Here is a 25,865-nt window from a genome sequence, read left to right on the forward strand (position 1 = left end):
GGTGAGTTAGATGTATTCAAGTTAACAGGGCCTGTTGAAATACGCCCTAGGGAACTTAAGATACTAGCTAAAGCAAATTTGGAAACGTTAATGATTATCTCCAAGGATGCATGGAGGACAGGTGAGGTCCCAGAGAACTGGGGAAAGGCAAACATAGTACTCCTCTTTAAAAAGGAGAACAAAGAGAATTTGGGGAATTATAACCCAATCAGCCTAACTTTGATACCTGGAAAGATACTTTTTTGATGCTTTCTTAGGGTGCCAGGACTGAGTCATCTTGTTACTCTCCTATCTCCAGCAAAAGGAAGATCTGCTTGTGCTTAACAGGGTGTCATCTCCCTGACCCCACCAGTCTGTTAGCCACCCAAACAATCTCCTCAGGGCTCTGACAGCCCTTCCTTTGCCTTGCAGGTTCACACATGCACCCCAATCTTTGAACCTCCTTGAGGCATTCCTCTGCAGCCCTCAACCACCAGACATTCACAGAAATTACCCTGTAAACTGTACCGAAAGGAACAGTGCACACACAAGCTTGTTAGATGCAACTTAGAATGAGATCCAAAATAACATCCCAGCACTTGTGTGTGTGTGTGTGTGTGTGTGTCTGGGTGTAAATATTTATATATATATATATATATATATATATATATATATATATATATAATGAAAACAATCATAAATTTATTATTAAAGGCTACAATTTAAGAGATAGTGAGTAAGGCTAACAAATGGAAGCAGAAATGGTTACATATAAAATAAGAAGTATAACAATCTTCCTAGAGTCTAAACTTAATTTTAACAGACTAACTCCTTGTTTAAAGGAGTTTATCTCACCTAAAGTAATTTCTGATTATCTCCAACTGACATGGCTGGGATCTCTTTTTCATGAATGCAAAAAGCACTATCCTTTTTGCTTCCTCAGTAAAGGATGAAGGGGGTGGCGGGTGTCTTTTTTTACCTTCCTCTTTGATTCCCCAAGGTTTATTCTCTGGAATGTTGGTTTTATGTTGCCTTCACATCCTCAGGTTGATTTTGTATGCAAATGTACTTCCAAAGCCTATTTTACATGTGAACCAAGGAAGACAGGTGAATATACATCCTTTGTCTGGTCAGGCTGCTTGTCAACCCTGCTTCGATTCAGACTTTAAAACATGTTTTCTGGTATATATAGGCTGTGGCTACACTAGAGAGCTTGCAGTGGCACTGCTGTAAGTGCTCTAGTGTAGCAACTCTAAATCAATGAGAGAGCTCTCCTGTCGACTTAATTAATCCACCCTCAACAAGCGGCAACAGCTATGTTGACAACAGAAGCGCTCCTGCCGACATAGCACTGTCCACTCTGGTGCTTAAATTGACTAATTCGCACCCCTGAGCAACATAAATTTGTTGACTTAAATTGTAGTGTAGCTGTAGTCATACATACCTCCTTAAATATCATTCATACATACATCTCACAACAATTATGAGGATCAAGCTTTTATTAGAACCTCACTTGACCTTCTTTGGCTAAATGCTATGTAAGCAATTGTTGGGTGTAGTGAGTTTGTTGGGTCTGTTAGGAATTACTGTTACAGAAAAGTGACCCTTTGCCAGTTCTCACCAATAGGCCTCTGTGTCACACAAATCATGCCAAACCAACTTAATTCTTTGACAGAATTACTGACCTAGTTGGTAGGAGGGAAGTAATAGATGTGATATATCTTTTATTTTATTTTAGATGTGATATTTTAGCACGGCTTTTGCCACAGTCACACATGACACCCATAACCAACTAGGGAAATGTGGGTTAGATAAAATCACTATAACGTGGGTGCACAACTGGTTTGAAAGCCATACACAAAGATCAATTATCAATGATTCACTCTCAAAATGACAGAATATATGTAGTGGGGTCTGACAGGGGTCTGACCTGAGTCTTGTACTACTTTATTATCATTAATGACTTGGATAATGGGTTGGAGAGTATATTTCTAAAATTTTCAGAAAATACCAAGCTGGAAGGTGTTGCAAGCTCTTTGGAAGACAGGTTTAGAATTCAAAAAGGACCTTGATAAATTGGAGAATTGGTCAGAAGTCAACAAGGTGAAATTCAATAAAGACAAGTATAAAGTAGTATACTTAGGAGGAAAAAATCAAATGCACAAAGAGAAAATGGGGAATAAGTGGCTAGACAGCAGTATTGCTGGGGAAAATATCCTGAGGGTTAGAGTGGATCACAAATTGAACATGAACCAACAGTTGGAAAAAAGGCAAATATCATTCTAGGGTATACTAATAGGAATGTTGTATGTAAGCCACGCGAGGTAATTGTTCCACTTTACTCAGCAGTGGTGAGGCTTCCGCTAGAGCATTCTGTCCAGTTTTGGGTGCCATGTTTTAAGAAAGTTATAGAGAAATTGGATAGAATCCAGAAGAGAACAACAACAATGATAAAAGGTTTAGAAAACTTGACCAGTGAGGAAAGGTTAAAAAATTGGGCATGTTTAGTCTTGAGATGAGGGATCAACCTGATAACAGTCTTCAGATATGTTAAAGGCTGCTACAAAGAGGATGGTGATCAATTGTTCTCCATGTCCCCGGAAGGTTAGACAAGATCTAATGGGCTTAATCTTCAGCAAAGCAGTTTTAGGTTAGATATTAGGAAAAACTTTGTAACTAAAAGGATAGTTGAATTCTGGAATAGGTTACAAGGCAGGTCATGGAATCCCCATCACTGGAGGTTTTTAAGAACAGGTTAGACAAACACCTGTCAGGGAGGAGGGTCTAGGTTTACTTGATCCTGCCTCAGTGGCTGCTCTAGCCCTTTGACCATGGTGCACTATGGGGATACTTGAATGTCCACCCTGCACGTTACAGGAAAATTGAACTGACCACCAACGCAGCCTGCCAAGCTGTCTTTTTGCTCAGTGTCCTCCTAGCTACCAGAGCCAGCAACGTGGAGGAGGTGATTTTTCAAGAACTTCTGTTGCTTTTGCTTTTCCTCCTTTGTCAGAAAACGAACAAAGCTTCCATGGGGCACTGGTGGATGTTTCGGTGGCATTTTCTGGCTCACCAAAGGCACCTAATATAGCTTATGATGGAGCAGGAGGAGGAGGAGTACCCAGGAATGGCAAAGTCTCGGTGGCAGATACTGCTCATGACACTCATGATGTCCCCCTACATAGACTGACACTTCTGGAGCAGGACTGCAAGCACAGACTGGTGGGATCGCATCATCATGCAGATGTGGGATGACCACCAGTGGGTCCAGAACTTTCACTTGAAGAAAACTACATTTCTGGAGCTTTGTAAGCAGCTTGCCCTGACCCTTCAGCATAAAGAGACACACACACATGAGGCCACTTTTGCTGGTCCAGACATGGATTGCTATAGCTGTCTGGAAGCTGGCTACCCCAGACTGCTTTAGCTTCAGTGCAAACAAGTTTGGTGTGGGAAAACTGACTGTGGGTAAAGTGGCAGTGGAAGTTTCTGAGGCAATCAGGCATGTGGTTCACCCCAAGGTGGCAGGCATAAAAATTATTACTGAAGTAATTGCTGGCTTTGAGAGAATGGGGTTTCCTACCTGTGCTGGAGCCACTGATGGGATTCATGTGTCCATAGTTTGCCCTCCTCAAGGAGCAAATGACTACATAAACTGCAAAGGTTTTTATGCCATTGTTATGCAGGCCCTCATGGACAACAGAGAGTGATTTATGAATGTCAGCATGGGCTGCATGGGTAAGTTTATGATGCTGTGTTTTTCACCAATCGGCAGTCTTCATTCATGGACAGGCTGGGGCACTATTCCCACCATATGACATTATCATAAATGAAGTTACTGTCCCCACCATTGTTCTGGGGAACCCTGCATACCTTCTTTTGCCTTGGCTTATGAAACCATACCCTGATCTCAGAGGCCCTGATGAAAGATGGTTTAATTACAATCTCATCAGGTGCAGAATGGTGGTTGAATGTGCTTTCGGCAGATTGTTATCCTGTTCAAGATGCTTACAGATCTGTTTGGATGCCAGTGTCATCGATGCTGTCAGCATTACTGTGGTTTGCTGAGCTCATCACAATCTTTGTGAAGCCAGAGGTGAGCTATTTCCCCCTGAATGGACCTATGAGACCAGGGAGCTGCTGAACCAGTACATTCAGCCAGCAAGTGCACCTATCTCAGCTGAAGCTGGATGTACCCAGGCAACAGAAGTCAGGGATACTTTGTGCTCCCACATTGAGGACTTGCATGACGCAGTGGAGGAGGGGGAATAGTTCCTCTATGAATATGCCTGTGGCGGGGGGCTCATTGATTGGCTGGGGGGGTTCAGTGGTTGGAGAGGGGGTGAGGAGTTTTGTTCCATGCAATGTACTTATGAATGGCATGACCACTTATGAAATAGGAGTCGGGGGAGTGGTATTCACAGTATGGGTTGATTTGAGGAGTGATTGAGGTATGAATTGCTATAGAGCAGTGGTTCTCAAGCAGGGGTACACGTACCCCTGGGGGTATACAGAGGTCTTCCAGTGGGTACATCAACTCATCTAGATATTTACCTAGTTTTATAACAGGCTACATAAAAAGCACTAGCAAAGTCAGTACAATACAGTACAGACAATGACTTCTTAATACTGGTCTATATAATATACACTGAAATGTAAAAAGAAAAGGAGGACTTGTGGCACTTTAGAGATTAACAAATTTATTTGAGAATAAGCTTGCTCACGAAAGCTTCTGCTCAAATAAATTTGTTAGTCTCTAAGGTGCCACAAGTTGTGGTTTTCTTTTTGCAGATATAGACTAACATGGCGGCTACTCTGAAAACTGAAATGTAAGTACAATATTTATATTCCAGTTGCTTTATTTTATAATGGTATGGTAAAATGAGATAGTAAGCAATTTTTTCAGTAATAGCGTGCTGTGACCTGTTTGTATTTTTATGTCTGATTTTGTAAGCAAGTAGTTTTTAAGTGAGGTGGAACTTGGGGGAACGCAAGACAAATGAGACTCCTGCAAGGAGTACAGTGGTCTGGCAAGGTTGAGAGCCACTGCTATAGATAACTGCATCGAGGGATAGTCTTTGCATACTAATTCCTAATTGTTCCTGATGATGTGTTTACCTTTACTATGCTAGCAATAAACTTTCTTGATTAAATGAAAAACTGTATTTATAAACATATATTAGAAAAGTACAACATTCAGCCATTCCCAGGCAGGCCAGCTGCTATAACCTCACCAAAACACCACTAAACCAGAACCCTACAGGGGAAAAAAGGTGCCAGTACAACCAGTGAAGCCATGTACAAGCCAGAAACCCCCTACTGTGGCATATCCCTTGGCTGCGTGTTCCCCTTTTCCTTTTTCCCCCATTTGTTGTGCGCTTGGTGCTATTGGTGGGGGTGGGAGGGAGGCTCCATAGGGGATGGGTTCAGTATGGAGGGCAGTGTGGGTTGCCTTGCCCTGCCACTCATGGGGGCTGGTTTTGTGGGCCACCCAGCCAAGAGTCTTCCCAGTTGCTTCTGGACTGCAGCAGAGGGTAACATGCAGGGGATTCACTCTTGCAATCATTAGTGATATGAGCTGCTCAAACAGTTCTTTCTGCTAATCTCTATTCTCCTCCCTTAGCTGCCATTCCTGTTATAGTAACAGCGAAGCAAGTGCTTGCTCCCTTGCTGAAACCCTGTCCTCAAGCATGCAGTGAGCCTGAACCTTTCCTCTTGCCTCCTGGCATGCCTTTTCTCTATCAAATGCTTCATAAAACAGGCATGATGTCAGTGAGTTGCCTGAGGTGCAGTTCTGGTCCCTGGTTTTCTGGTACTCACTCTTGAGTTGCTTAATCCATTCCCTGCACTGGTCACCGGTCCAGTAAATTTGCAAACCTGCCAGCCTCTTCACAATTTGCTGGGATGCATGGCCATTCCTGGTACTCTTCATAAAGTCCACAGTTTTCCTGGCCTCACACCAGGGATTTTCCAAAATCTGGCTGTGCTCCTGTGACCGTGAAGCAGTGCACTTTGCGGAAGGCTTGTTCCAGTCTCCATTGTAAACACAGAAGGCTTTCTGCTGGTGTGTTTTCAGCTCAGTGATCAAAGACAATGGACGAGTTAATGCTGACTCACTGAGCTGCTGCCATAGGCAGTGTTTTCACTGAAATCGACCGGAGATTCTTGGGATAGAGAAGACAAAGGAAGCTTGCCCATGGGATACTTTTGATGGACTTCCAGGCCCCAAGTCAGAGGGAGGGCTGTGTCTAAATGAAAAGTAATAGGGCTTGAACCCTGCATCGCGGCTTGACTAGGGCTTGGGGACCTCCAGCCTCGCAGGGTCCTAGGAACGTAGGTCCAAGCCCAAGTCTGAGAGATTTGTGTGTAAATGGACTTACATTGCAGTGTAGACATACCCTATGACTCCAAGTACATTGGTGCTTTTGCAAGATTAGAGCCTCTAGCTGCTAAGAGATGGGAAAAGGCAGGGAGTTATGCAGTACAGCACCTTTTATTTTCATGGCTGATCTTTTAGACTTCAACTCTTGCAGACTTACAAGGAAGAATAAAAGATGTAGGGTTGTTAGGTACTAAACTCCCCAGTTTGTATTACTGGTGTTGCTGAACTCAAGCACTGCACATGGCTGTCCTTACTATCTGAGAGGAGAATACTAGCAGGAAGTCAGGACCAGAGGGTTCTTCTCATGGTGGAAAAGCTGTTGGTTCTCCTTCAATCTGCATCTACACCAGAACAATACACAGGTAATGCTGATGCAGTTATAGTGGAACTGTTAGATCCTAGCAAAATATAGTGATGTATCATGGCCAGAGCTCTTAGAGTCTAATGCTTCAGTGTTTGTGCAGACAGAATTCCTACTGAAATCAATGAGAGCCTTGCTATTGTAAAGACTTCAGGGTCAGGTCTCTAGTAAACAAATATTGTACCAAATAATTTGAAATGCTGGGTCATTTGGAGCCTGCTTCTCCTCTACCTTGCACTGTGCATTTTTGTTCATACCTTTGCAAAGAATGTCTTAATACACTACTGTGTGAGTGAAGCATTTGGATTTGGTAATGTTTGGTTCCCTTTGGGTGCAGGTGTAAATGACAACACAAGATGTGAGGTAGTGGAGAATCAGATAATTGTGGAGCTATGCTGAGTTACCCCAATCAAGTATCTGTCCCTTGATGTTTTACAGTTCTTCCTTCTCTTTTAAAAAGAGAATCTGCTATTGAAAAGCTATCAAGATCTGATTTACATGACAGAACATTTTTGTTCGTTTAAAGCTTGTCAGTATGAAATATGTATATACACCAGAATTTTCAAACTCCCGGATTCCAGCAGTGTTTCAATTGCTTCCCTTGCCTTTTTGTTGCCGAATTATTTTGACAGCAGTGTCTAAATGGGGCAGTGTCTAAATGTTAGTGTATGGCTAAAGGCCAAGCTGATAAATTATACAAGCTGCTTTCAGTCATTTTTGGTGTAATTTAATGCTAGAGAGGGTGGAAAAGCAAGTCTAACATTATTAAAAATGTAGATGCGGAGAAAAATACATCTTTAACCATCTGCAGTGCTTGCCAGCTGAGCTAGGTGCCAGCTGAGGTAGGTCTGTGGTAGGTCAGTATTCAGTGTGCCAGCAAGTTAAAATATGGATTGGGTGAATCGACTATTTCTTGTAAATGCTGACAACTGTGTTGCTGCTGAGGCTGCATGAACACAAAGTAAACTTTTCCATCTCTCATGTTCATTCAGTGAATAATGGAGAGGAAGGATGGTCCAGTGATTAAGTCACTAGCCTAGCCATTAGAAGACCCAATTTCAATTCCCTACTCTGCTGAAGACTCTGCTGCAGACTCTTGTGTAACTCTGGGCAAGTCTCTCAGCCTCTCTGTGCCTCAGTTTCCCATCTGTACAATTAGGATAATAGCACTTAACTTCTGCACAGGGGCATTGTGAGGATAAATATGTTAAAGATTCTTGAGGTGTTCATATGGCCAAATACATACCTAAGATAGAGAGGAAGATCCATCTCCTGAGATGTGTAGAGGTGGGCACAAGTCAGAAATTTTGAACCTTTGTTTAAATTTGTCCCAGATTTTGGCCTTGTGAGAGGGGGCTACCTCTGGGGCTTTGGTTTGGCCTGGTATACAGATGGGGGTCATTCACAAAATTTGAATCTGTACCAGATTCTGATTTTGAACCCCTCCAAAGTTTGTAGATTTTAGATTTAGGGTTTTGGTTCAGGCCCGTCTCTGCAGACAGCAAACCTGATTCTGATCTCAGTTACACCAATGTAAATCAGTCATAGTCTAACTACTGAAATCAATTTAATTACTCCTGATATACACTACTGTAACTGATATCAGAATGTGGCCTGGCACCTCACTGAAAGCAGATGTCAGAATGCTCAACCAATCCAGGGCCTATATTGGTTTGTCCTAAGTATAGGATAACTGATATTGTAACTCCTTAGCTCACTTTCAGCCAGTTGGATTCCTCAGCACTCATTGGTTGGTCTTCAGTGATGCTTTGCTTTATTTCCTTTGGGTGTGAGAATGCTTTGTCAGCCTATGGATTAGCAGGAGACTGAGCATTGACCCCGAGAATTCTGTATGAGTGATCTGAGCAGCCTGACTCAACAATGAGAAACCAAGGGTATGTCTACACTGCCATTAGACACCTGCGGCTGGCCCGTGCCAGCTGATCCGGGCTCATGGCCAAAGGGCTTTTTAATTGCGATGTAGATGTTCAGGTTCTGGCCTGAACTCTGGGACCCTCCCACCTGGCTGGTTCCTACAGCCTTGGCTCCAACCTAAGCCCAAATGTCTACAACTCAATTCAACAGCCCCTTAGTCTGAGCCCCGCAAGTCAGAGTCAGTTGGCACAGGCTAGCTGTGGGGTTTTTTTATTTGCAGTGTTGACATACCCCAAAAGTCTGTCCAGGGGATCAGGGAGGGGAAGTTCAAAGAGCCCATTTGGGAGGAGGCCTGGTAGAGGGATGTTTTGGATCGAGGGATCCTGAAATGTTAATCTCTATCTGTTTAAGATGTATAAAGCCGAATTCTGCGTGTGCCTGTCTGTATGAAATAAATATATTGGAAGGAAAGACCAAAATTACTGACTGGAATGTTGAGAGATTTAAAATTGCACCCTTTACATTATGAACTAATCAAAACTATATCAAAACTGAAGAAGCTTTGAAATCTCTGCCTGGATCCTAGTTACAACAGTGTCAGTTCTGAGTCTTTCGTGGGTCTCATTCTATGAGATTTCTGCTGTTCATGTTATTTTCCCCTTCCTTCCCCATGATTACAGTGTGTGGTAGTTCCCCTTCCAAAGCTTTCTCCTCTAACCTCCTTTGCAGCAGGAATGTGCTTCAACACCTTACAGTACAAGTTGGGTCTGGGACATTTCCCCTCTTTGTGAGAGAATTTTTCCATTCTTGCAGAAGTGCTGCCCATCTTGCTTCAATGACAAGAACAAACCAAGGAGAAAGACAAACATCCTAGTCATTCACTTTAATGGGCTTTCAATAAGTGACAAGGTTAACCCTCTATAATCTGATTAGCGTATCCATTTACTTTTACTGGCATGTTCTCTGAAGCAGCAGAGGGGTGTTATGCTGCCCAAGTTTGGTGTCAGATGAGACAAGACACATGGAAATGTTGCACTTTGTGTAATGGTGCAAGCTTTGCCTCTCAGAATGCATCTCACCTCACTTAGAGAATACCATTAAACAGCTTCAGAGAAAGTCATAGACCTTAACTAGTACAGGAGAGCTGAAGGAATGGATGAATGAGAATGGCATATCTGTCCAACAGGTGAGCCAGTAGCCAACACGCAAGTGTGGGACATGGAGAGGAGCAGAGTGTTTGCTACATATTTATCATATGGAGAAGGTAATTGGGCCCTCTAGTTGCTATATCCCCATATGATGCACTTGTACCATTTACCTGAAAAGACCACTGAATGTGTTGCTTCCTGTCATGTTAATAGGTGATTCTTCTGCTTTGTCTAAAAGTATTACATAAAAACACCACAAAACACAACCCACCACCACCATACACACCTTCGTTAAACAAACATTAATGTTGCAAAATCAAGCTCTCAAAAATTAGGAGTTAAAGTCAGAGTTAAAATTTCTTGTGCAACCTTAATTTGCTGCCTTGGTGTGTGTGCATTACAAGACAGTCTTTAACTACACTCTTTTTTTTCCACAGGAGCTCTGCCTCATTCAATGAATGGCTAGTTATTCAATATTTCTTTTTATCCTCCACATTCAACGAGTAGCCCTCGCCTCATTTATCTCACTCCATCCAAACCCTGCACTGAAGACAGAATTCTTAATTTCTTCATGAGTGGTACTATGGTGTTCTCATTATAGTATTTGAGTGCTTCACAGGCACTAATGAATTTATCTTCCCAACACCCCTGTGAAAAGAGGGAGTGGCATTAATCCCAATTTATATATCGGGAATTGAGGGACAGAGATTAAGGCCAAAATTGTCAAAAGTATCCACTAATTTTGTGTACTTAGGGCCTGATTATTTTTAAGAGTGCTTAGCCTTTTTTTATAGCACTTCATATGTTCAAAGGACAGCTCCAAGTCTGCTGCAGTTGTGAGCCTTTGGCAGTTCTGCAAGTTTAGCCCCAAATGTCTCACCTTGGGCACCCAGAAAAGGAAGAACACACAACTGTGAAAATTTTGCCTCAAGTGTTTTGCTCAGTATCACACAAGAACTCTGTGGCAGAGGCAGGGATAGAATCCAGTTCTCCAGGACAGCAATCAATTGCTTTAACCATGACACCGTCACTTCTCTTCCAGCAGCCCAATCCAAAGCATGTGTGAACTGAGATTTTTTGCAAGCTTATAACCTGGGCAAATTTTCACAGGGATGGAAAAAGGCCCCTCCCTGATACCCGGGCAGCCCCCTGCTAAATTTCAAAATTCTTTCTCCAGAGTAAGGGGACACTAGAGCTTCTTAGCTAAATGGCTATACGATTTCTTTAACATGGGCAAAACAATATATTTTTCTTTTACCTCATTCTTGGAAACAGTTGAACCATTGTAGCTCAAACTACAAAATAATTCAGCCTGAAGCAGACATCTGACATGGAAAATTTTGACCCAAACAGTTAGTTTGGCAAAGTTATGCACAGCTGAAAACAGGGTCTTATAATAAAGTTAGACAACCTTAACTAACCAGCTCCACCTATAATAGAGCAATCGTTTCCTACCTTCCTCCATATCCAACATTCTCAGAATGGCTTTTGCAGGGAAGAAGAAGAGAAGGAGGGCTACAGAAAAAGCCCAGAAACAGTGTTGTCTGTGATATTTCTCTGCTATCTCAGTTCTTGTTAATTCAAAGTGATAAACTGTCTGTGTGGATGCCTATAGCAATGCTTTGTACTATGGGTCTCTCTATGCAATCAGCATTCAGGAAACTACTAATGGGATGGAGCAAAATGTAGAAAATAAATGAACTGTAATCAATGATAACATCACTTTAATCGGCCAACACACTGAAAAGTAAGTAACAAGAAATTAATTTAGAAACAGGAAGGATGCTGTCCTACTAGGGAGTTAAGGAAGAAATTAAAGAGGATAAGGTCATTGCAGAGAAGCTAAATGATTACTTTGAATCTTTTTTCAGTACGACACATTTTCCAGAGTTAATAGAAGTTGTGAATAATCTGCATTTCTGAAAATCAGGCCAATTATTTAGATGTCTACAGTAAATATGGATTTAAGTACCTAACATTAGACAACCTCATTTGAAATGTTGTTCTTAATCTCTCTGTCCATCAATTTCTCTTTCTGTAAAAAGGACTAAATAATTCTTCTCTACCTCACAGTGGATGTGCAAGAATTAGTTAATACATGTTGAAGGTTTTCAAGATAAAGAGCATTATATAAATTCGTTTAATCACTTTCATAACAAGCTCCTTATAGGAAATTTCAGATACATTTATTGTACTTGAAAATGACAAAATTTGCATAATAAGAATTTCCCTACACTTTGCCTCTCAGAGCTTTTCACCTACAAATCAATTCAAGCAGAAGGGGATTATAACTTGCATTTCCCAAATCACATTGCTGAGGACAAGAGCGTTGCCAGGAAACATGGGAGGTTATAAGCCATGATAATTTTTTTATCTTTAAAGCAGCTGGGTTTTTTCCAGCCCCAGTGTTTCTGAACTTCTAAGAACCAGTAAAACGTTCATAGTCCCCTTAGATTAATCTTGATTGAACACAGCTTCTTTTTTTACAGGCTTTGATTAGGTTTTGATTTTTCAAAATTTCTTGCACCGCTTTTAGCAAAGTATAAGAGAGTAATAAAAGTTGATGGCAGAGTGTTTCATTTTACAGAAACACATTATCAGTACTGTTTCAATTTTGTAAGTTTAGTTCATAGAACAGTATTTATTCTTTGACTTTAATAAGCTGATAGTTGAGCTGTATCCTTTGCATTCTCCAGCTTTAATTTGGCCTATCAACATTGGGGTTTTTTGGGTTTTTTTTTTTTCAAAGTCTCCTCCTGTCTAGTTCTTGTGCTCACCACCCTTTTGCAGATCGTATACTTGCCTGCTGAGAATTGCCTGTCAGGTTGTGAGTAAGCAGGATATCAACTGATGATTTATGATTATATGAGTCTATCAAGAAGGTTTTATAAAATAAGCCATGAGAGCAATGACATTAGACTCCCACAGTGTTGATATAGTACTTTGGTAATCTAGCTATCCAGCTGTTTTATTATTTTTGTAGTACTTTTGAAATACAATGCTATCTACACTGTAAGCTCTTTGGGGACAGGGACTGCCTATTCACTAGGTATAATCCTTTGTTATTTTTCATAGTACTATGATCACTATTTAACCCCTGATCCTGCAGTTTATTGCAGATAGGCAAACTTCTATATCTGTGTGGATCCCCAAGGAGGTGAGGGGGGGATCTGAGCTGGCGCAGCAATCTGCCATCATGCTATGAATTGTAGACTTGGGGGCTTAAATTGTAAACTGTTACATAGACTGTAAGCTCTTTGGAGCAGGGACTGTCCTTTCATTCTGTATGTATACGGTACTAGCACAATAGGACCTCTAGGTGCTGCCATAATACTAAATAATGCACAGGCAAGACTTAAAGTGCACATAATGTAAAGAAAATCCTAATTGCTAAAAATTCCATGCTGCTATTGCTGTGATGAGGCTCCATGCTGACACTGAGTAATGCAATTATCAGTGCTAATGAGGAGGGTTAATTATCACACTTTCAGGCAGAAGTGCTAGGGCTTTTCAAGCTGACCCTAGTATGTGTTTACATTATTTTTTGCAGCCAAATGCTATAAACTGTTTCCCTATATTGTGACACAGTGTAAAGAAGAGTCAAAGAGATATCACTTTTCCATCACAAAAGTTGGAGCACTACACAAAATATGTACTACACCCAAGATTCTGAACTCCCCACCCAGGCAAAACTTCCACTGAGGGGGTTGCCAAAGAAAAGCTGTAGGACTGAGCTCTGATGAAATAAACCATCCTGGGAGATTCCATAGTAAACAGTTTTGTCCTTCAGCAAGGGTGGTTTTATTTGTTTGTTTTCTAACATGATCTGGTTAGGGTTGCCAACCCTCCAGGATTGTCCTGGAGTCTCCAGGAATTAAAGATTCATCTTCAATTAAAGATTATGTCATATGATGAAATCTCCAGGAATTTGTCCAACCAAAGTTGACAATTGTACATCTGGAAGTGAAAGCATGAAAATTAACCCCATCATTCCCAGATGCACCATGGAGGCAAATGCTCCCCTCAGATACACATTGGTGCAATTCCATTTATCATTTATTGATGTCATTATTAGCAGAGTATGGAATAATCTGCATAGTTAAGTGTGCAAAAGTGTTTATATTGTAAAAGGTCATTTTTGATATTTATGACTTTTTCAATCTTTCTGCTGTGAAATAAATTTGATAGGTTTAGTGTTAGTTTGGGAGAAATGTTTTGAAAAATGTGTGCCAAAACAGCTCAGTTGTTCTCAAGAATGAAATGAGAGACGGAAAACTACACTTTTGCTGTTGTTGGAGAAAGGAAAAAAAAGAGAGACAGAACTGACTTTTGTAAACAGCTTTAGTACATCTGTGATAGATGGGAGAAATGGAAATTGGTGGGGAGATTGTCACAGATCTGCCTTGTGGTGCTCTGGAGACAGTTGTGACTGGTCAAAGTTATGAGCGTTTGAACATGTATTGAACATGTATCCATGCACACTGAATTTTGTAAGGCAGTCTCTCAGTGATTGCCAATGGTCAATAGGTTCTGCTTATATGCATAACTTAGGAAAATTTGTAGGCAGTGCCGCATCTTTCTCTATAATTAGTGAATAAGTACTGTGGGTCATGGGGCATATAGAAAATTGTGTGACTCCAAAGGATTTCTGCCATCTTCTGTATGGTATAGAAAGTTGTGTGTGGAAAGAGGCAAAGGCTTCTGGTTCATTGCTTGCTTATATAGTGCCTGTCCAGAGCATTCCACTGCTGTCTAGCAAACATGAACATTCCTCCAGATGAACACACAGGAATTTATTTTATGCTAATTTATTTAGTTTCTTCATTTTTCATTTGAAAAAAACCCACGTTTTTGAAACTTCCATTAAAACACACTTTAAATATGCTAAGGTTTTAAAGTTAAGCACTCATCAAGGAGGAAAGAATAAAGTTAAGAGTGGCCGTGGAACATTACTTGTGCTTTCATTGCATTATAATCTAGTCTTTTATTACCTGATCATATAGTATTTTTCTTCAAGAACCTGTCTCATTCAGTGCGTATGTTGGACAAAGAATGAGGCAGAACTGTATAGCAAATTGATCTGGAATTGTTGTTGTATGGTATGTAATGAAGGAAGTAGGGGTACATTGCACCACTACCTCATTCGCTCCTGAAGTGGCAAATTTAAGTCCTCCATTCTTAATGCTACAGCTGGGTAGTTTGAGGTCTCATACTCCCAATCACTGCAGAGGCTGGGCATTGAGCCACCATACACTGCTGCTACTCTGAAACCCGTCACTGATGCTTAGCAGCTTGCCCCAGATCATTATTCAGGTTTTTGAGTAACTCAGAAAAAGAAAAACTGAACCTTTTAAAAGCCTGTCTCCTGCTCTGTCTCCATTTCTGCATTTCCTTTAAAGCTTAAGAACTATTTTGAGCCTCTGGGTTCTTTGTTCTTCAGAGAATTAATTTTATATTCTCTCCAATTATATTTGTATTTCTTACAAATAAAGTAGTTTTCCTCTCACTAGGGACCAAGGCCTAGAAATATATGCAGTGACATACACATGTGTGGTGAGATTTTGAAAATGTACTCTGACAAGTTAGGAATACACCCAGTCCACTGATTAGTAAACAAACCCCTCAAGTTTTCTGTTATATGCAGGAGTCATTGGGGGTTTTAGGTATTGCTAGTGGCAATTACTTATTTGTGCTTGTTCCTTTTTCCATTCCAGTGCAGGGAGAGGGAGATAGGTGAATCCCATCATGGCTTCATTTAGCTCCCTCCAAATAGCCCTCCCAAAATAGGACTGACTCTTCTACAAGAAGAGGATCAGGCTAGGTAGGGTAGAAAAGGTGCTAAGTATAGCTGTGGTGATTCAGTTCCTTAAATGCATCCCAACTGGGGCCACGCCACTTAAACATTCCTTTGTATTTTATCTTTTCATGGCTAGCTTGCTATTTGTCATGCTGACAGGCACTGGCCTTTTGGAAACTCTAGGTACCATTATGAGACCGCTAAGGCCAAAAGTAAAGGAGGAAATGGCAGGAAATATAAATTTATTATTCTGTCTCTAAACCAGATAAGTAGCTGAATCGATATAGTTATACCTTATGTTCAGATAGATTCAGTCTTAGTGTTGTTATGTAACTTCACCTACAGCTGCTTCAAACAACAGCCTAAAGCAATAGTGTCCTTCTATATAAAGGGGAAATACATGTCCCCAGACTGTTAACTATCCCTGAAGTGGGTATATTGTCACAGAGGAATGTATGTGTATAGATTATAGTGGGGGGAGTGGTAGCAACTTGTTCATTTTGAGTCACCGACACTTTCCATTATAAAAACATTTCCAATTATTTAAAAAATATCTTTAATGCCTCCGCAGTTTGTAGTAGGAACTTGAAACTTGGCAGGATTAAGTAGGCCAGCCAAAGTATTCTATTAAATTGCAGGTTTCAGAGTAACAGCCATGTTAGTCTGTATCCGCAAAAAGAAAAGGAGTACTTGTGGCACCTTAGAGACTAACAGATTTATCTGAGCATAAGCTTTCATGAGCTACAGCTCACTTCATCAGATGCATGCAGTGGAAAATACAATGGGGAGATTTTATATACACAGAGAACATGAAACAATGGGTGTTACCATACATACTGTAACAAGAGTGATCAGGTAAAGTGAGCTATTAGGAAAGCAGGGAAGAAAAGGAGAATATGGATCCTAGAAAACAGCTAGAAGAGACCTTCTTTGGTAAAGTGAATTGTTTGAGAACTTTTAGCATGGTCCCTAGGAGACCATGAGATTCTGAGAGGAATTTAGTTATGGATGAATGGCTTTAAAAGAACTTGTATCATGGACATGAAGAAGAAGGGGTTTGTTAAAGAGAACTTGTTCCCCCTACCCTGACTTTTATAGATAAATGCAAACTTGATAATTTGAGAGATGCATTAACTAGTATTTTGTAGATGGCTGAGATTGGGCTATAGTGGTACAGCCCATTGCAGAGGTAGATCTGAAGCCAAGGTAAGCCTATAAATTGAAAGTGGTTTTGGGGGCGAAGTGTTTTCATTGTGATTGAATAATAATTAGTGACATGGGTATTAAAGTGACAGTAATTAACAGGGGAAAGAAAGGCTTGTCGTTGTCCTGAGGTTGAATAATTGGTCTTGGCAGATAATTAATAGCAAACTCAGCAGAAAGATAATCTGCCTTCCTCAGGAAAGCTGGAGAATGGCCATAAAATCTTCCAATCTCTTGGTAACACTCAGAAATGACTCTCTTTTTTTTTTAAAAACCAAGACAGATTAAGATCCATGATTTCAAGTGATGGTTTTGGATTTATTTTTGGGCTATGCTTTCAGTTCCTTCATATACTGTGTGGTATCAGAGGGCTGACAAAATAGCAATATATTCTTGCGTGGCTGCTCACAATTCCGTCAGTAAGGTTGAAATAGAAGTTTTCGGTTTAACAGGAGCTGTAAACCAGTAAGTTATAAGGATCACAATAAAATGGCAACAAAATTAAACAGCAAGTAAACTTTCCACACTATTATAATTTTTCAGGGTGGATCAATGAAAATGGGGTTGAGAAAAAAGAATACAAGTTTCAAAATGATCCCTTTTTGGAAGTTTTTCATGGGATTGTCATACCTTTTTGCAGACAAAACAAACTCTGGGATCTGTGCTTGCTTCCACATGCTGCTCCTTATGAGCTGATCAATACAATATTGATTATGTATGGGGGGGTTCATTTGTGTCATGATTTTTAACTTTCTCCATAATTAAAAAATGCATTAAGCTGAACATACTGTCTTTAGCAGTGGCAACGTAACATGTCTAATCAAGGCAAAAATGGAGTCAGAGGGAAAATGAGTCCTCCAGCCAATACCCCCATATTGGCTGCTGATGTAGGAACTAAGTGAATGGACTATGGAGTAATATATAGCAGGAACCAATTATTATTTCCCCTCCATCTAGAATTTTAAATTAGAGATGGGCCTGAACCGACCCTTATATCTAAACTCCTCTGAACTTTGGGGAAGTTTAAAAGCACAGCCAATCTTTATCGTTCATACTAATCTCTATTTAAAATCTCAACTTCTGTACAGAAATCTCCAACCTAGTTTAGATCAGTTCATCAACACAATTGTTTTAAAACCTTTTCTCACATATTCCAGCTCTCTTTGTCTTTTCACACTTGTTTTGGCTAAGTCTCGTTTAAGTGGGTGCAGTGTCATCCAAGTCAGACTGGCATTTTCAATACATCAACCCTGAGTTTGCCCTTCAATCTCCAAAGTACTCACTAATCTCCCTGTCCTTATCTTTCATTGTTCTGGCATATTAGAATGTTGTGAATCATTTCTGTGATCCTTAATCTGAACTCACAAGATGTGCTTCATGCAAGGGATAATTCCTCTGGTTTGGTTTAGGCAGACTGAACCCTATGGTAATTAGTTGTTGTGGGTATAGCACTCTGAGCTCATAAAGCACGAGATAATGTCATATTATTGTGAGTACTGAAAAACTGTGCATGGGTGTAAATCTTTCTAGTTAAACTGAATGTGCATTGAAGAAGTCTTGCCATTTTGTCAATATCCAGTGATGTGGAATCAGTGCATTGTATTGGAAGGTGGGATTTCCCAGTTTGGCTCCAGTATGGACTTACTAAATTGCCAATGACTTGCTGTGTGACTTTGGACAACTCACACTGGTTGTGTTTTACAAAGCTGGCTAGGGGATTTGGATGCCTACTCGAGACATGGCCTACATCATGGTTAGCAGTTCAGTACATGGTTTAAAGAAGGTGGCAACATTTTGTATCCCATCATGTTACATTTTACTGATCAGTAATAGGATCTGCCTATGAATAGTGACACATTTTCTGCTCCCATGTGTTTCATGCAGGCAGCAGAGTGGCCATGTGCATTTAGGGAATCAGTTCTAAAGGTCTTACACTTCTTACAAGAGAACTGCATTTGTTGTACCTGACTAGAGCTGAAAAGCCCAGACCCAGTCTCTCCTCCCTAGTGTCCACAAACCTCCAGTGATATCACTAGCAAACAACACATTGAAAGAGAACTCCCTCCCCTCCCCCTTCCCAGCACACATTGTCTCACTTCTTTCCCCAAGACATGAGCTTAGTTCACATCAGTCACATACGTCATTTCCCCACCCCCTGGTCTTCGACTAGCTGCTCTGTTCTATTGCTCTAGCCTAGGAATCACCTCTGACAGTTATGGGTGAAAGTGTTAGTAATGAGCAATGAGGTCTTTTCTTTCTTTGAGATATAATAGTGGCTTTCACAAGCCTAACTCCTTATGCGGAGAGTAGATTCTGTGGCATTCACATGCTGTGTAATTTAAACTAAATCAAGATGTCCATCATATGAGCCACCTGTGCGGGTTTATAACTCTAAATAAATAAATGTGTAATAGTGTCACACAGGTAAAGAGATTCTTCAAGCCTGCAGTGGGAATAGGAAAGGAAATGCATTGACCTGAATTTCTATATCTTTTCTTCTTGTTTAAACATAGTGTGTCTCCACAAACATTTGCAGTCTTACATGTATAGGGCATTTCTGTCTTTGCAGGTACTGACATTGTGCAGTGGCTCATGAAGAACCTCAGCATTGAGGACCCAGGTAATATGACTGTTGAAACTGAATGACCTACCAGTAGTGTGTATGTGGCATTAGATTCTAGTTACCTGCCTGCCACTGAGTCTTGTGCTGATAAAGCAATGAGGTTGTAGTCATCAGGAGAGAAGTGGGAAGGAAAGGGACATGAATCATATTTACGGTCCCTCAGCAGATCAGTGAATTGTAGAACCTTGTCCTGCTAACTCTAGAATCCTATACAATGCTTTCAAGCCATTTGTTAAACATTTACCTAGGTGAGAAGGTCTGTTTTGCTCTAAGACTGGGGCCCTGACTGTACTCCTCAGGGCAGATCCTCAACTTGTGTAAACTTGCATAACTCTGAAGTCAATGAAATTTTGACAGTTTACATCAGCTGGGGAGCTATCCCCTGATGTGCAGCCTCCATGAGTGGGAACTGAAGTTGCCACATGTGCCACCAAAAGTTGCAAAACAGCATCGCTCTGCCTCCGTGCATTTCCCTCCGAGTAGAGCCCTTTGCTCCCTTTTTATAATTTGTTGCCATATTAATAAAGATGCTGTTAGCAGTATGGCATCTGTTTGTATAATTTAGAGAAATGTTGGGATTCACTGTTGGAATGGGTTTCTTGTTAATGGCAATGTACAATGTGCTTTGAATTGAATTTCACAATGTAGAGCAGTGTGACATCCTGTAATGGGGACATTAAAATCATCAGGTTAACATTTTCAGTAGAGTCGTACCAATATTATAAGGTTGGTTTTCACTTTTGTATAATTTTATTGGAGAACTGAGGGGTACACCAAGTCTGACTGTGAGCCACCATCAGATCTGCTGAGAGCAATGGATTCTCCAGTGCAGCAGTTCTGAAACGTTAGTAACCTGAGGACCCCCATTTTGATTTAAAATGTTGCTGCGGACCCCCAAGACTCCTGCTCAGCCCCAGGCCCCACCCCCACTTCACCCCTAACCCGAGGCTCCACCCCTCCCTACCTCTTCCTGCCCCTGCTCCACCCCTGCCCCTCCTCTTCCCTGCCTCTTTCTGCTCCCTCCCTCACCTGCCCCCATCTCCGCTCCTGTTCCTCCCTCCCAGTGCTTCCTGCATGCTGGGGAACAGCTGTATGGAGGAGGCACTGGAAGTGGGGGTAAGAGTTGATCAGCAGGGTCCACAGACCCCCTGGAGTACCTTTGCAGATCTCAGATTGAGAAATGCTGCCCTAGTGTACATCTGTCTGACAGATTTCTGCTTTTTCTTTCTTTCCCTCTCACAGTAGAAGCAATACATATGGGAAGTCTTATAGCAGCACAGGGCTATATCTTTCCAATCTCAGACCATGTTCTTACCCTGAAAGATGATGGGACCTTCTATCGTTTTCAGGTAGGTGAGCCCTCTGCTTCCTACATTGTTGCTTCTATATTTACTGTCCATCAGCACTGAAATGTTTACCTGTACACTGAGTGCTGTTGAAGTTCATACAACACAAAGATCCCTATACCTATTGAGGTCATTTGAGCACAGCCATGAAGTATCAGTGAAATCCCTTTAAGAAAGTTTGTTCTACAGTCCCAAAGTATGTAAATCTGATGCCTTTGAATCAAAACCCCAAACCTTGAAGTAAGTCATTTTCAGAATCTGAACCTCCTTCCAGAGCCAGCACCCCATTCTCCCTCCAGCCCTGAGCCCCCTCCTGGAGCCAGCACCCCGTATCCTCTCCTGCACCCCAACATTCTGCCCCAGCCCAGAGCCCCCTGCTGCACCCAAACTCCCTCCCACAGTTTGCACCCATCACTCACTCCTTCACTCCAACCCCCTGCCCCAGGCTCAGCCCAGAGCCCCCACACACACTCCGAACCCCTCGGCCCCAACCCTGAGCCCGCACCCAAACCCACTGCTCCAGCCTGGTGAGAGTGGGGGAGAGTGAGCAACAGAGGGAGGATGGATGGAGTGAGTGAGGTGGGGCCTTGGGGAAGGAGCGGGGCCCCAGGGAAGGGGTGGGGTAGATCCTGGGTTGCACTAAAATTCAAAAAGTGATCTTGTGCGTAAAAAGTTTGGAGACCACTGCTCTAAAACCTTGTCTATCCGTTGGTCATCTCTCAATGCCCTGCCACATATTTTTGACTCAACCATTCTACACAAAAATATTCTGCTAGAATCACCTTCCTACTCCACTAATCTGAATATATCAGCCTCTTGTCTTCACATGGAATGTGTTAGGGTAGGTGTGACCAGAGGGCTAGAGGAGCTGCACTGAGGTTACTCAATTAGTGTGAACTGCAAAGAATGGGGTAGACAATCCCCAAAGCTGGTGGATATTCCAATACTTAGATTTACCAAACCAGCACAAAACAGCTTCTATAATACCTTACTGGTTACCCAGAAGCTAACAACATAGTTCCCTTAAAGCAACCCAGCCTCAGGCCTCCACCCAGCCACCCAAGTCAACTATGATGAGAATTACTGAAAATCTTATTCATTGTATAAGAAAGTTCTACCAATCCCAAGGGATCAGACCCATTATCTCCCAGGTTAATGAATATTTCAGATCTTACCCAAATACATGCTTACAGCCAATTCTTATTAACTAAACTAAAAATTATCAAAAAAGAAAAGAGAGACAGAATGTTGGTTAAAAGATCAGTATAGATATAGACATGAGTACAGTTCTGAGATCAGATTCATAGTAGAGATGATGAGCTTTGTAATTGCAAAGAGTTCTTTCAGAATTAGTCCATAGGTTATAGTCCAATGGAGATCTCAGTCTTAGGATTTAAGCTTCCCCTGCATGAAGCAGCAAGCCGATCTGAGATAAAAAGGATCAGGACTCAATACATTTTTATACAGTTCCAGGCCTTCTTTTGACAGCTCGGAGTTCTTAGGCAAACAATAGGCAATCATGGAGACTTCGAAGTAGACCTATTTCCTAAGCATCACCAGTAATTAACATAAGGCAATTGCCTGTTCTTCCACCATTCGCAGGTGATTTGCTATACATTTCAAAGAGAGATGAATACAGTGATATTGCTGTGTTTAAAGTTCACTTAAATGTTAAGATGTCCTTTTGATCTCTGAATTAACAGAATACGGCGTAGACAAGGACTGTTTGACTACACTGTTAACCTCTAACAAGATATGAGTGTGCACATACAATTAGTATCACCGCTAATTTCTAACAATATAGGTTTGCATTTCAAAGTTCTAGCTTTTCTACCATGGAATGGCCCTAATTACCATTCACATACTTTTCTGACATGTCTCTAAAGGTTAGATCTGGGTCATTTATTCTGCAGGATGTTTAACTTTTTCTGGCAATGCATCATACTTTGTATAAGATTCGTTGTAATTATATAACAGTGGTAGCAACAATGATTTGCATGGTCATATTTTAATCAGATAATGTCACAGTAGGATTTGGACTAAATATTTTTGACACTTCCATGTGCTCATTAACAGTTCCTTTCACTGCTCCTTGGCACAAAGATCTGTCTTCTTACATGCATGAAAAGGGCTATGACCATCTTTGGCACTTATAATAATAGTGCACTGTAACTCTCGTAGCTACAGAGGAGTTACTCTTTCATTCACATTAAAACTGTAGTGTAACTATCATGTAGTTTGGACTTTTGGCTGTGGGGTATCATAATATTTATAATTTTCAGCTGCATTAAGGTTTGTTGTTGTTTAAGCTTAAATGAAATTGTTAAAATATGATGTGCTGTTTTTTAGGCCCCATACTTTTGGCCTTCAAACTGCTGGGAACCAGAAAATACAGACTATGGTGAGAATCAAATATTCTAGTTTTTGGAAGTTCCTGTTGAAAGTGTCAGAAATAACACTATTGCCCTGTAGAAATTATTTATTAGTGGTCTACAACATTTCATGCTCTGAATTTCTACTTCAACTCCAGATAAGGGCCATATCACATGCCATCCTTACAGTAGGTGAAATCCCAGCTCCATTGAATGCAATAGGAATTTGCCATTGACTTCTATGGGGCCAGGATTTCACCCATCGAGTAGCACCTTTCTTCTCAAATAGTCCTATTGATTTTAACAGGACTACTTGGGGTGTAAGATGATAGTCAATGTGAAGATATAAGTATCTCCCTCATAAGAATTAGTAGGATCTAGTAGCACAAAGATTGCTTCTATGGTGGAATACTCTCTGATCTGTAGCTGAATTTGAACTGTTAGTCAATAAGCATTAATCCTGTTTGGGCACTGAACTGGCTGCTCAATAAACAGTTATCTAACCAACAATAACATATCATTAGCAGTGTCAAACAAAAATTAAGCTTTTCTGATACGTGGCATTAAAAACATGAAAGGGGAAATACGTTTAAATTATCAGATGATAACTGCTGACAGAAGAATAACAACAATGGTTTATGAGCTAATAAACCACAGTACACTATATTAAATGTCTGAGTGGCTGAGGATAGGAATAATGCAGAAAGAAAATACAGCAGTGTTGTTGTCTTTAGCTGTCTCTGTGCATTGTAGCTCTACAAGAGAAAGCAATACTGTTCTCATATCTATACGATAAAATCAGTTACTCCATCCCACTGTGGCATTGGCAGAGAAAGTGAATGCATCTGTGTTCTCATAAAACAAGGGCTTCTGGAAGTGTTTCTTTAAAAAATCTCTCAGTAACTAAGGCCAATTTATAACCAAAAAAAATTTCTCCCTCCCTCCGGCAACAATCATTCATCATTGTGGATTTTGGAAATAATATTTGGTAGGGTAAACGGGAAGCCCGTAACCATGTGTAGGGCTCATTTACAATCCCCACATACAGTAATAGTTATTAACATCTTTCTATGTTTGCCTAAGTTTAGGGAATATCTATGAAAAGCCATGGTAAGAATCACAGTAATGTTAATTATTTATAAAGGCATTTCTAAATATTTTTATGGTAACCACTGTATATAATGTATGTGCACAGTTACATTGAAAATACTTTCTGTACATGTCATAATAACAATCTGGAAACAAGATTTTTTGCTGTTATATTAAGTAAAAAATTGGATGTAGATGTCAGATTATTGTACAGCAATGCATTGTGTGTAATAGTGCCCCTCAAACAAAGGCCTTCTATGACCTGCCCCAAGGCTGAAAACATGCAGCAGATGCATTAGCTTTGAGCCACTTTGGGCTCATTTTCACATATCCAGTATCAGCATTTATTTATCAGTAAGGGCTGTCAATATGGATTCTTCAGAATCCTGAATAAAGCCCAAACTGGCAGTTTTCAGCTAAACCCAAATAAAACTGAAGTCTTAGTAGCTGTCTGTACATTTTTTACCTACATTTTTGATGCTTCAAAGACATTTATGGGGCTGAAACTGGCCTTCTGATAAAAGTTCAGTCCCTGGAATGTGGAAATACCCTGAGATGACTAGATCTGGATTTATTTTGACCCTATAAATGGCTTCCAGATGAAACAACTGTTTAAATATATAAATACCAAGAATAGCAATACTTGAATTAATCCAGTCTGGTCATAGTGCCTCTAATGCAATATCTGAATCTCCTCTGTAGACCTACTTGAAAATATTCTGTCAATTTTTAACAGAAAATAGGGTTTTTAACCAAATGAAGTTTTCTTTTGTGCAAAGTGTCTATTTGTTTCAAAATTTTCATTTTGTCAGAAAATCAAAAATCCATGTTTTTCAATGAAAAGTTGACATTTTCTAGTGAAAATTTGTATTTAAAAAAAGTAATTTCCCTCAGACAAAACCCTATTTTCTGACCAGCTCTGCTTCTATAGACTGTGGGACAGATTGTATCGAGCCCTGAAAGAGATTAGGAGAGGGTGTAAGATCTGGACTTTTACCACATTCAGATCCAGCTTCACATTTCAAAGACCCCAAAGATTGGATACATGGGACCAAGTTATGTAGTTTGGATTTTAATCTGAATTTGACCCAGCTCCTCTGTAGGGTGGGATTCTATGTTCTGTTTTCAGTCCATAATAGAGGTGAGGGGCCAGTTGCAAAGTTCTCATGCTAACTGCCTCAAAATGCAGGATAGTACAGAGTACACTAGGCCCATATCAACCCCCAGTATATACACTCACAGCAATTGCTATGGTAACTAGTTGTGGTGTTGGACAAAACAATGATTTTAAATGGGAATAAGCAGATGGAACTGATGAATCTTAAAAGCAATTAATCAGAACCAAAGAGGCACTCAGCTCCTCTCAGGATTTGGCTCAAATAGCTATTTTCATATCAATAATCTGAATACTTTTTCAATAAAAAAGAGAAAAGAAATGCAGATGATATACAGGGCCACTCCCAAGAACAGTCCTCTCACTCCCTGTGCTCTAAATGGGAGAAGGATGCTCAAAAAAGGGGTGAGGAGGCAATATGGTAATGGCTCTTGCCCCTTCCACACCAGCTGTGGAGCATGGCCAATGCACTGATGAGAGCCTCTTTCACCAGCCCCAGTAGCAATTATGCCTTTCTGAGACTTGACTCCCCCTTGGGCACCATCCCATATCCAGGGCTTTGTTGATAAAACCATA

At 40.8% G+C, this 25,865-nt stretch overlaps 1 protein-coding gene across 6 annotated transcripts in view; it reads left to right on the plus strand.

The window, feature by feature from the left end:
* RGS6 (regulator of G protein signaling 6) overlaps positions 1 to 25,865 on the plus strand; it is a 488,602-nt gene that overhangs the window by 354,593 nt on the left and 108,144 nt on the right. For 5 of the 6 annotated variants that reach the window (XM_038407253.2, XM_038407254.2, XM_038407247.2 and 2 more), the window contains 3 exons: positions 19,315 to 19,365; positions 20,611 to 20,717; positions 23,064 to 23,115. In XM_038407253.2, coding sequence (XP_038263181.1) covers positions 19,315 to 19,365; positions 20,611 to 20,717; positions 23,064 to 23,115 — 210 coding nt within the window. Of the gene's footprint in view, positions 1 to 11,302; positions 11,493 to 19,314; positions 19,366 to 20,610; positions 20,718 to 23,063; positions 23,116 to 25,865 lie in introns of those variants that run through there. The other variant, XM_043516621.1, reaches the window with a different exon arrangement.

The sequence above is a fragment of the Dermochelys coriacea genome, chromosome 6 (genome assembly GCF_009764565.3).
Source record: "Dermochelys coriacea isolate rDerCor1 chromosome 6, rDerCor1.pri.v4, whole genome shotgun sequence".
NCBI lineage: Eukaryota > Metazoa > Chordata > Testudines > Dermochelyidae > Dermochelys > Dermochelys coriacea.